Below are 12,638 nucleotides of genomic sequence, written 5' to 3'. Positions count from 1 at the left end.
CTCCCAGCCAAGGCGAAACCGCGGAAATTTCTCACGCTGCAAGATCACGTACTATGGCTGGGCAAATTCTGCCGGTAGCATTGCCAAATTGCCCGATCTGACGCAGTTGCACCGGATGCATTTAGCTGCGTGACGCCCTTCACGAGGCGACCAATACGAAGGATTTACGCCCACTGCACGGCACAAGCCACCCCGTAGTTGCTGCAGGCATAGTGGAGCGTTTTTTTCCGCGTGTTTGCCGACCCAAAGCTTTGAATAAGGCACAATTTGAGGCACTATGAGCCTACTATCTTGGTTACTACGTACAGGGAGAAAGCGGCGAATTCGCATGAAACTGACACACACACACACACACACACACACACACACACACACACACACACACACACACACACACACACACACACACACACACACACACACACACACACACACACACACACACACACACACACACACACACACACACACACACACACACACACACACACACACACACACACACACACACACACACACACACACACACACACACACACACACACACACACACACACACACACACACACACACACACACACACACACACACACACACACACACACACACACACACACACACACACACACACACACACACACACACACACACACACACACACACACACACACACACACACACACCACACACACACACACACACACACACACACACCTTATATATATATATATATATATATATATATATATATATATATATATATATATATTCATATATATCTATACATGGTGCCTTACTTGTGTCTAATTAGCTTTGGGTCCGCAGTCACGCAGAAAAAACGCTGCACTTTGTCCGCAGCAACAAAGGGGTCGCTTGTACAGTACAGTGCATGCACAATCATCCGCATTTCTCGTTTCTTGAATGACGTCACGTAACTAAGCGCATTCGATTAAGCTGCGTGATGCCTCGGATGTGTTTAGTTACGTGATGTCCCTTAGACTATATACATACACATATACATATATATATATATATATATATATATATATATATATATATATATATATATATATATTCTCTCTTCTCTCTCTCTCTCTCTCTCTCTCTCTCTCTCTCTCTCTCTCTCTCTCTCTCTCTCTCTCTCTCACTCTCCTCTCTTTCTCTCTCTCTCTCTCTCTCTCTCTCGATCCATCTGGAGTTGGATACACTGTGAACTGAGTTGAACCTAGTTCCTGAACCAGCCGCAGTTGTCCTTAGTTGGAAGAATGAGATGATTACTTTGGACCTATCGTTGAATTAGTTGGATTCTTTGAACATGCTCAATTTGAGATGCATTTGGTAAGACGGAGTAGGAGTTGAGTCAGTCGTGATGGCGAAGATAATCGATGACGCAACGCACATATAAGTTGTTTATTTTGGCCATGTGTTATCACAACACATGGAAGACAACATGTCATTCTATGTTATTGTTAGGGCGTTTGTCGTGGCCGGGCTTTTGGGAACTCCATGGAGCAGACTGTACCCCGAAGTGTGGTTACCAGTACCGGCTTCGTCGGAATCGGCTCCGGAAGCTGACCGTACGATCATTGGTTGGAGATTGAATCCGATTCAGACACATCCGGTACTGCACGTAGTAAAAGTCGGAATCATTACAATGCGCTTTTGGATGGGCTGGAACTGATCCCACCGTCGTGGAACCACTTACAAGTCTGATTTCTGAATAAATGCTTTGTATCGATTCCACATGTCTACGCACGCACCTGCAAGCTTTTCTAGACCATGCGAAACGTCACCACGCATACTACAGGGCAATTTCTGGCCGACTGTATTATTTTGTCATTATGGTGTGCCATAATCCACTTGCTCACTTTCTCTTCGTCGATGCAAACATATTTAATACACCCGAGTTAAAACCAGCTAAGCCCGCCAGTCACGCTTTTCCTTACCAAGCCAACCGAGACTTTCAGTTGCTCATGTCTAAACCAGCATTTCTGGGGAGCCTGTTTTTCTTCGAGCCTTGCCACGTCGCATGTGCTGTCCTTCCTCACTAAGTATTTTCTCAGAATGAGGCCCAGGGGCAAAGGCTCTGAGCGGATACGAGGCAAGCAAGGCATTACACTGCAAGAAATAGGCTTTGCATGCTTTGAGCCTGCCATGCGGCACTGGCAATGGTCCCTCAGCAAGCAGCATGAGAACAGCATCCAAAGGTCACGTGTGTGGACGCATCAGGCCCAAGAAGTAAACTGAGCAGCCAATACACATTGAAGAAAATTACCTATTGATACGCCACCATTAACGCAGCTGTGTCCTTCTCCATGACTTATTTCAGCACGACATTTGTAAACTCTCCGCTCTCAAGGACCGGTCGGATCCCCTCGGCGAACGATTTTGGAGAAAAGAAATGTAGATGGGCGTTTACATTTGAAATAAAAGTTGCTCTGAATACAAGTCCTATGCAAGTCTCGTGCAAGTTGCGTGCTTGCAATGTCTATGCTACTTAACACGTGTCCTACAAAAATTTGTCGGTAGCGCGCGCAGCATGGATTATTTTCCACGCATTTCGCGTGACAACGATGTCGGACGCGACTTCCGAAACAGGAATTCGGCGATCAGAGGTTCTAGATGGCTTTGTACATCATACCTGCAAGAAATGGGGACAAAACGATTAGAAAATTCACCCATTTTGTGTTTTAAGCATCCATGCATTCCTGACAGATGCTTGTTGAGTCGCGTATGCGCCGGTCAACTGCGATTCGTCTGACTGCGAACTGGTCCGCTCCACAGAGCGGACCAGCTACACTAGCGCCATCTTTTCCACCAACTATTGATGGGGGATACTGGTGTAAAACAACTGTCAGCGTCTATGTACAAACAACTTTAAAAATCATAGCAGCCAGAAGGGTCTTGAACTTTTGGTTTTTCGGCACCATGAGTTCACAGTTCTTATGCTGACAGTTTTCAGCCTTCAATAGACCTTGGTGATGCGTGACTGTGAGCACAAGTGCATGAGTGGGCAATTACGCTGGGGCAAAGCTCCTTTAACATTTTCTTGACGCAAGCAAGTCGTTTCAGATTGTTTTAAACGTTAGACGATGATTCATGCGCGTGCACACACACGAACCACTCCGCTGCTTTCGTCGTTAGTCACCATGGTGGCTTTACCTATACAGAATGCCTTAGTCTGTCGAGACTTATGTTGTTTGTAATAAATACTAATCAGCCAAGTGCATGGGCAGCATATCAGTTCGGTCAGTTTGGAAGAGTAAGGCCAACAGTGTTTTATTATTATTTTTAATCATTTTTAAAGTTTAAATTGAAAGTTGAATAAAACTAAAACAAAAATTTATTTTTTAAGAATTTAGTTAGATTTGATATTTATGTCCCTGCACCTGAAAAGTTGGAGATTACAGGTGATGTGCAACACAAACCAGGTGCAAATCCTGCCGGACGGCGGTGAAGATGGCCGACGGAAAGGTATGGAAGGCTATGCGTGCCGCCAAGCACACATGTCGGCATTGACCCGTCCTCTGGCCTTTAGACTAGGGACCAGCCGGAGCAATGTGCCAACATTCATGCAGGAGAGGACATTAAGTGCATGAAAAGAGGAAGACCTCGCACGTTACCCTCGCACGCCATCCCAAAACAGCCTGAGGCACAACATGTGCGGCTCAGCAGTATTGTGACTTGTTGAGCGCTGAAAGAGAGCAGGATGCCTTGACGGAGAAAGTTATTTCACACGCAGTAGAATTTCCATGCCCATCAGCCAAGGCTTTCATACTGGACCAGCTATAAATATCCCTGGGAAGATGAATTGCAATATAACGGGAAGTGTCCAAGGAAACTTATTGCATAGTGGCTATCTCCACTGAGATCAGGTAAACGCAGCGTCAGTATTTACGGAAGAGGTCGCTGCCTTACATCCAGTAAATATACGCAAATGATTGTTATGTGGCTTCTCGGACTGGGCGGCCGTACATTGGCCTGTGATATACTCGGACTGCTGGACGAGATAAACAACAAAGTGCATCATTTACAGTCGATCGAATACTGCGTGGATTAAGGTTGACAGGAAGGAGGAAGTGTACACTAAGTTGTGTCATCTAGTGGATGAATCTCTTGGGATCAACTGAGACGAAGTTTTTGCCTCGGCGCATGGATAAAAGATAAGCGTTTACGTCTGTCGCACCTCACCAGTATCGATATTCGTGAAGTGAGAACAGCTTTTCCTCGATAAGCTTGGGGAGTCATATTTGAGAGTAACGCCATCTATTTCACACACTGGCCTCATCTTTCAACAAGCTTCAATCTTGCTCCACTTCTGGTACTTAGTGGATTAAGTATGAAAAAATGCATCACGAAGAACACCAGCAAAACATGGCCAAAGAGCTATCAAGATTACTTATTATCAAACAACATTATTTTTGGTAAAAACCAAACTGTGTTGTTATGAGCATGCTCCAGCAGACCGGTGTTAGCTCAAAGTTGCGATTGTTCACGCATCATAGCAGTTTAAATGCTTGTTCTATGGGCCATGGCGTTGTATTAGTTTTCTTTTGCCGGTATTGAAATGCTTCTTCCAAACAATCACTTGGTTAAGCATGCCGAGGGCAAAACGGTCACGCACAAGACATTTTGTGACAGGTCAGCTGGCTGCTCTGTCCCACCACCAACTGCCCACTACGGGGAGCCTTAAGTTACATCACATGACTGGGCGAATCGAAAACGATTTTCACTGACACCGCCTTCAAGACCGCGATACTAGGGATCAGGGTACTGTGGATCAACGAAGAAACCTCTCTTTATGACCTTAAATACGTGGTAAAAGTGATCAAGAGGCAATGATATGACTCATACGGAGCTATCTCACCACGAAATAAAAAAACGAAAAAAGAGACACAGCTAAGACGCCATCGCGAATTTCAATAAGCTTCTCGATGTCGCGAAAGCAAGCGCAAGGCCCAGCGCGGCTGCCGATGCGTAACTGCCTACGGAGTGCAGCAAGACGGCATTGTCTTCTTGAAGAACCAGTGCAGGCACCACGAGCTTGCCCTCGAGTCATATGACAGGGCTATGTCTGTGACAAGGCACGTTCGCGAGGCTGCGGAGGATGGTCAGACAACTTCAGGAGCGTCGTCGCTCGGGCGCCAGTGAGGCGGTGTCTGGTGCTGAATCTCAGTCGTCTCCCCCGCCAGCTGCTGAGCCAGCACCAGCTGCAGGTGTCGAATTCAAGCCTGCTCCGGGACCAAGTGGTCTCAGCATTGGTGAGCTGGCCGAGGGCACGGATTATGACGCGGCTCTGTACTTGGTAGAAGGTGGCGACGACACTGATTGTTAGTTCCCCGTGGGAGACCGCTGTCCTGCAGATAGTAACATTAACGATATGACTAACACCGATCTGGTGATTGACAGCCACGGTCTTTAAACCGGGCCTCTGCTACTTTCAAAGCCTTCCAGCAAGACAGCAGAGACGGACTGGTTGCTTGAAATCAAATACCGTAGATACTTAGAAGATTGGCGCGTAAAAGACAGAGCGAGAAAGGAGACGGGTCATCAAAGTGCTGAATCAGTCTACAAGTCTAAATCTACAATCAACATATTTTGATAATGTCTTTATTTTGTGGTTAATTGAGACTCTCAATATAATAAAAAGCAGCTATTCTCAGCATACCGAACAATGCCAACCACCAGAAACATAGGTTTTTGCTGTTTGCATTATATGTGAAATCCGTCCCGGTGGCTTAGTTAGCTAGAGCGCCTGCATTCCGATCCACCCACCCGTGCGAGGATGGGTTGGAGTCGCTTTAGGGGCGCCCGCTATTTGCCCTTGACAGGTATAGCCTACGGCAGCGGTCGCGCTAAAGGTCAGTTGACGTCAGAGGGCAGGACGGACCGTGTCGAGCATTGCGGCACGTTAAGCCTTCGCCACTAAATTCTGCCGTTGCCTGGAATTGCGCGATCGGATGATGGGGTCAGAGCTCACACAACGAACACTGCTTAGCGTGAGCGCTGATCCCAGAAATCCATCCATTCAAAAGGGTTCGGGTCAACTTTACGAAAAAAGAAATCGTCTATCAGACGTTTGCGCTTGCATTGTACGATCGTTTCGGTCAGCGTAACTGACCATTTGTTTGTGAGATCAGCGAGGGTAAAATGGTGAGCTCGGAAAACTTCAAGCAATCCGCGAGATAATCTACAAATAACTTGCGCAGTTGAAAGGGTTTTTGGGGCTTTTGGGTGGGCTCGGATGATTTCAAACGATCGGTGCGGTAATTTTTGGAATGATATTTGTAGTAGGGAGGGCTTTTTAAGTTCGTACGAGAAACTGCAGTAAAATTAATGGTGGCAAAGATCATTTAAAAACAAATATGAAACCACAACATAATACACTTTGCCCTATGTACACACAGGGTGTCATCCTATTATCAACAGGTGGGGAGAACAGATCAAAAGGAAATCTGATTCCCAAGACGCGACTCGCCTTTCTCTTCTTTGGAGAGATAGGTAAGTGCTGAAATCGTCCAGCCATTGTAAACTACCCACAGGCGTCCTTGGCGCGCTTTCAGCCAAAAAAGTGTTAGTGTTACCCTAAACCCCAAGTGTTAGGCGCTAGAGGTGACTCAAGTGCTGCTTTGGTAGAGATTAGAGAGGTCAGCACTCGTCGTTAAGAGAGGCCGGCAATCACTTTTGAGAGAGGTCGGCACGCACAATGTACCCCGACAAGCAAAGCGGTTGCTGCGCGCTTAGAGGATGGGTTACGCTCCAGACTTCAGCGACTTGTAAGAGCAGAAGGCTTTAGCCTTTCCCCAAACAAGTAGTGGGCCTCATAGACACCACAAATTTTACGCAGTTAGCTTGGAGCGGTTATCAGTGATTTGCTGGGAACTTTCGGATAGCTAAGAATATATCACTTTTACACAGTGTCCTAACATCCTGCTTGCATGGGTTCTTGAAACAATTTTCTGACAATCGATGATCCATGACCTCTTCCGCGAAGACATGCCGCTGACAGTTTTTCTCGGAAGTGACAAATTAACATATTTATCCCAGAAAGTGGCAATCAAAAGAGGCTTTTAGGTCGCATTTCCTAACTTTATCACGCTAGTGTGTACTGCTATTGTTCTGGCTGTTTTTGGAAGATCAGGGCAACGAATATCAGGCCTGATCAAACTTTAACATTGTTTGAAAATATTTGGCATTCCGAAGATAATTAGGTGTTAGCTTGTTTTCACACAACTTCCAGCAGAAGGCCTCTCTGGTTTTATCCCCCCCCCCCCAACACACACATTGAGGTGATTGCTCAGTTATTAATTATAGCCGACGGGTCAGTTCAACAATTACCCTTTTGACCTCAAGTAAATGTAAGCTATATCTCTGGATGTCTACTAGGTTCGTCGGACAGAACTTTACAAAAATTATGGATATTGTTTTCTGCTTTGTGGTTAGCATGATGGTTCTTGAAATATCAAGGGGTACGTGCTAGTTATAACCTGACTTGACCTATCATACGCCACGTCCACCATTTACAATAACCAATTCTTAAATCGCGTAAATTCAATCACTGAGTCGATACGTCAACAGCATCTGTCGGATACAGTTTGGCGAGGGATTTCCCCATTCCATTTTCCCGTGACTGTAGAATGCTTAGTTTAATGTTAGTTTTCTAGATATCTGAGGGCGTCTGTGGTCCCCATCGAACGGCTAATGGGTACAAAAGCACCCGCGGGGCAATGAGTACCGAAAATGGACCAGCTGAATGCAGAGATATGACTCAGATAGCCCTTTCGGCTTAGATTTTATAATAGTATGCAAGTAGTTAATCGCATGATTACCATAATAAGGGGTGTGTGATAATTGTTACACTTCATAACGATGACAGGCAGGGTGACGGCTCAACTGCTGCAAAAACAGCATCAGAGCAAGTTTTTTCCGGGGCTCGTAACGGTGCTCGAATTGCTATAGTTACCGATACTGCAAAACGTTCAAGAAGCAGGACAAAATACCACATAAAGGTCAATATGTCACGAAAAACGCGCATAAACACTGTTTAGATACTTGTTTTATTCACGGAATGTCCCAGGGAATTTCTAAGCCTGAAGCTCCCGACATGTCTAATTGGAACCGCAAACAGTTCGAGGGTATGCTAGACATTTACGTTAAAATGTGTCTAGCGAAGAAGACACTAAGAAATACAATTAAGCAGTTCGCAAAGCAGGACGACCTTAGTCGGCGTAACACTTTATTCCGTCCATATTTTGCGGTCATTGTTATTCAAAGGCAAACATTTTCAAGTATGAAACGCTTTGATTGACAGATTGACAGATTCGCGCTGAAACGCGAATTTGTCAATACCACTGATGGAATAACGCTGTGGAGTTTAAACGTGAATCGATTACAATAATCCAACATGAAGCAAAACACAGCCAAAAATCGATTGCCACCCTCGCGCCTATAAGGAAACGTATGTCTTTCACACTTAGCAGGAACGGAACACAGTCAGGGAAGGGTGCAAGCAAAACAATGCGGCGTCCCATCGAAGGAATCCTCGGCTGCGGAGGCCATCTTCACGCCTCCGAGGTTGGTCGGCCTCCCATTGCCGAGTCGATCTCAACGCGCATTAATGCGCCGGTGTTTTGATCAGGAAGTCGATGAATCTTTTGGTGCGATTGTCCCCTGAACGGTATATGAAAGCACGTCCGTTATAATGCAAGCAACACGCCATTGGAGCGGATCAAATTGAATCCTGATAGACAATTACAGAAACACTGCGTTTTCTGCATTTTTTGATGATTGTTACTGTCAGACACAGAAACAAAGTCGGGCGTTCATGCGAACACAAGCAGTGCTAGAGAATTCGTCACCCAGCAGGTACTAGTATTGCGGGCGAGGGCCGCGCGGTGCACGTCGCCTGACCGTTCATGGAAAATTGCGAGTGAGCAGGCAACGGCCACGCAGAATCCACGTTCGTGCTCCGCGCGGTCAAGACCAAGGGCCCATACCATCGGGGCTAATCGCCAAACCGGTCATCCGAGCAAGCCATCAGACTGGAAAATAATTGTACTGGCACTGATCAGTGCAGTTTTCGCAATATCAAGCTCCCGGCCCACGCATCGTTAAGAGACACCATCATCTGGTTTCAGTCTCCTGTCCCCACTCCGTCCTCCCTGATCTGAGGGGCCCGGCCGAGCCCGTTGTCCCCCGTGTCCCCCGTCGTGCTCACCCCCCTGGCCACAGGCTTCAGGCGGCACTCGGTGAGCGGGTCGCCAGAGTACTCGGGCGGGCAGTAGCACACGCCCTTGTGCGCCTGGGCCCGGCAGAGGGCGTTGATGCGCACACGTTCCCGCCGCTGGCACTCAGGCAGGGGTTGGTGCAGATGTAGTTTGTAGCACGCCTGGTTTGCTGGGCAGTTGGAATGATCCTGGTGGAGGGAGACGTTAAAGTTGGACGCAGCGGAGATCGAGGTCAAAACGATGGCTTTGTGACACCGTCTCCGAGTTGGCTTTATACCTATCTAGCGTTACGTACTACCAGTCATTTTGTGTCTGGACCATCTATCTGTCTGACTGTCTGTGACCCTGGACTGTCTGTCTGTCTGACTGTCTGACTGTCATCTGACTGTCTGGACCAATCTATCATCGACGAACAAGTACCGGATTGTAAGAAGCTCCCTGTGAGTACACTCATAGCAACAACGATCTGAAACAAGGCAGTTGTTGCATCAGGGCTCCGCCAGAGGGCAGCGTGGTGACCGGTCACTGAGTCGAGCCCTGGGGAGAGGGGAGGGGGAGCTCTCACCTCACACTCGCCGCGCTGGCAGGCCGTCAGCGGGTCGCCCAGGTAGCCGCGCGGGCACGTGCAGACGGGTCGCGGCTTGCCGGTCTTGTCGGTGCCCGGAGCACAGTCGGCGTACGCCCCGCACGGATTCGGAGAGCACATGCTGCCTGCAGGCGCCGCAGGTCTCATGTCAAGGTCACGCCCTCCATTAGCCTGCAGCTGATTATGCAAACGCCGCACTAGGAATAGGCTCGAACTGACTGCGTTACCTTCTGCGTGAAAATGCGGATGTTTGCGTACAGCATGTCAGTAGTTCACGTGTAAGACGCGGGTTGTTGAATATACAGGGTACCGTTGCAGCGAAAGAATGGAACACAATTTCCATGCTACACTTCTGTGTGATGCTGCATGAAGCTAGGCAAGGAGATTCGTAATCCTGGTCCCTCCACTCTGCATGATTATTGGCTCAACGGTTATAACGAATAATTCAATAATGCATTGCGTACGATGCCACCTATAGCCGTGCTCTGGCCGTTTAGTGGTCCGCTTCGATTGGTGGATGTGGTGCCGACACTGACCTGAGCCTGAGTGGCCGTGGGCTAAGGCTCCAGCCGAAGACCCTGCCGCGAGCGCTGTGAACCATCGACAGACCGGCGTCAGGGTCTACCCAAGATGCAGCGTAGACATATGACCAGATAAACAGCTTTTAAAAGTTGCCTTCCAATTTTGTTTTCATGTATTAATTTCTGGAACTAGAGCTCACACTAAGCAGCGCTTGTGTGTGAGATACGACCCCTATCACCCGATCGCACAATTCCAGGACAACGTCAGAATTTGATGGTGAAAGTTTACCGTGCCGCAATGTTCAGCACGGCTCGTCCTGCCCTCTGACGTCACCGACCCTTAGCACGGCCGCTGCCACTGACCGTAGGCCATACCTGCCGAGGAAAAAACCGAGCGCCTAAAGCGATTCAAACCCACCTCGCCATGGATGAGTGAATCGAAAGGCGGGCACTCTAGGCAACCGAGCTATCGGACAGATTTATTTCTATCTGTCATCTGTCTATCCAAAGTTTTAAGAATATCTAAACGCTTCTGATGTTGCCGGAAATTTCTATCTGAGGGCAATCTCCTGCGGGAGGATGCGGCGGAATCAAAGTCACATCAGTGACGTCACAGTAGGAAAAAACTGCCCTTTGAAGGGGACTAAAAGAACACTTTGAAGGGAGTGTATTCTGGGCGCAAGTGGCCGTGCCGTCCTCTCTCCGACTGGAAAAGGCGGTGAGACAGGCGGCATCTCAAGCACAGCTGGGTTCCCACTCACCGGCCTTCTCCGCACACGGCGACGCGTACTGGGGCCCCTGCCCAGCGCTGTTGACGGCTGCGGTAGCTGAAAGCAGCGTGGCGAGAGTCATAAGCGGGCGGGATCGGCACGGCGGGCAATCAGCGCGATTGAGAAAGGTTGAGAGGCGAAGAGAGGCATCATGCTGGTGCCCAGGTGCGACACGGTGCGGCACGGGCACGGCACCCGGTGTGACAGTGGGTGCGTACTGGGCCATACCGGGCCGGGCATACCTGACCCTGAGTGTGACACCCAGGGCCTCCGGCCAAGCTGAGACAGCGGCTGCTTCTTCCGAGTGGTGAGAGCCAGCACGGTGGTGATGTCGACTCACATGCTAGTCCTTCTGCTCCAGCGAACAGCCAGAGCGACAGCGCTCACATAGAGCGTGCAAGCATCATGCTCACATAGAACGCGCCACATGCATGCTCTCATAGAACGTGCCAGCATGCATGCTCAAAGGCTCACCACTCACGTCCATGCGACGCGTGAGTTACAAGGTAAGCAGGAAGCCGAGAGAGGGCGCTCTGGCAGGCGGGGGTGGCGCCCGCGGCGCGGCACGCTATCGCAGGGCGTGCCCAGCGGACTCACACGAGCTGGGCGGCGTGCACCGTCGTACGGTGGCCGAGGAAGCCGGGCGGACACGAGCACACGGCCACGTGGTTGCGGGGCTGACAGTTGGCGCCCACGCCACACGCGCCGGCGCACGGGTCGCCGCAGCGCGCTGGATGCAGGCCTGGGAGGCGCTGCACTCAGAGTGGCTGGTGCACTCCGGGTAGCAGCCGGTCAGGCCGTCGCCGCGGTAGTACTTCGGGCACTTGCAGATGGCCCGGTGGTTGACTGCGTCGCATTGAGCGCCCGTGCCGCAAGCGCCCGGCCGCGTTACGGCACCGATTCTGCGGGAGCAGGGAGCTGACTCTTACAGTGTGTTGAAAAAAATGCCGCACCCAAAACGAGCATGGGTTTGCATCAGGGCGCGGAGGCGACGTCGAGCCCTGATCCACAAGTGGGCGTTCTCCCGGTGCCATTTCCATGCACCGCATTCTGCCTCACAATACCGAGGCTGGCATCGGGAAGCGGAAATGTAACCAAGCCATGAACCAGTGCACGATTTTCTGATAGCATGCAGCACAAGTCAAGAGAAGCACTCTGCCGTTGTGTGACCACACGTGCGCTGACACCGCACGCCGCACTGACGAAGGCTGCCGGGACGCGCACTCGGGTCTGAGACCACTCGGCCCGGCAGCCGGTGAGCGGGTCGCGATGTAGTTGGCGATACAGCTGCAGATGGCTCTGCCTCCGCGCACCTGCAGTTGGTGTTCGTGCCGCACGGCGAAGGCGGCAGGCGTCCTCGTCGGGCAGCAGGGCCAAATGTCAGCCCCCCGCGGCCCGGGCGAACGGCTCAGGCTGGGTGAGCAGCGTCGCAGTCTGGGGGCAGGTAGTCATGTAGTTGTAGGGTAGGCTTTAACCTTGTTACGATTTTTTTAGATTAGTAATCCTAGAAAGGCGTCTAAAACACGCATCGTCG

General features: G+C 49.7%; 1 protein-coding gene across 1 annotated transcript in view; it reads right to left on the bottom strand.

Moving 5' to 3' along the window:
* Positions 1-11,717, bottom strand: part of LOC119097456 (titin-like) — a 94,242-nt gene extending 82,525 nt beyond the window's left edge. Inside the window, exons 1-5 of the mRNA XM_037220487.1 lie at positions 11,702-11,717; positions 11,096-11,161; positions 10,350-10,403; positions 9,793-9,938; positions 9,218-9,415 (exon numbers count right to left, since the gene is read on the bottom strand). Of these exons, the coding sequence (XP_037076382.1) occupies positions 9,218-9,415; positions 9,793-9,933 (339 nt within the window). The 5' untranslated portion in view covers positions 9,934-9,938; positions 10,350-10,403; positions 11,096-11,161; positions 11,702-11,717. The remainder of the gene's footprint in view (positions 1-9,217; positions 9,416-9,792; positions 9,939-10,349; positions 10,404-11,095; positions 11,162-11,701) is intronic.
* Between the last annotated feature and the right edge of the window lie 921 nt (positions 11,718-12,638).

Source organism: Pollicipes pollicipes, unplaced genomic scaffold (genome assembly GCF_011947565.3).
Source record: "Pollicipes pollicipes isolate AB1234 unplaced genomic scaffold, Ppol_2.1 Scaffold_4295;HRSCAF=5057_pilon_pilon_pilon, whole genome shotgun sequence".
Classification (NCBI taxonomy): Eukaryota; Metazoa; Arthropoda; class Thecostraca; order Pollicipedomorpha; family Pollicipedidae; genus Pollicipes; species Pollicipes pollicipes.
Note: the sequence above shows the minus strand (reverse complement) of the source record. Positions and strands in the feature narration are given on the sequence as shown.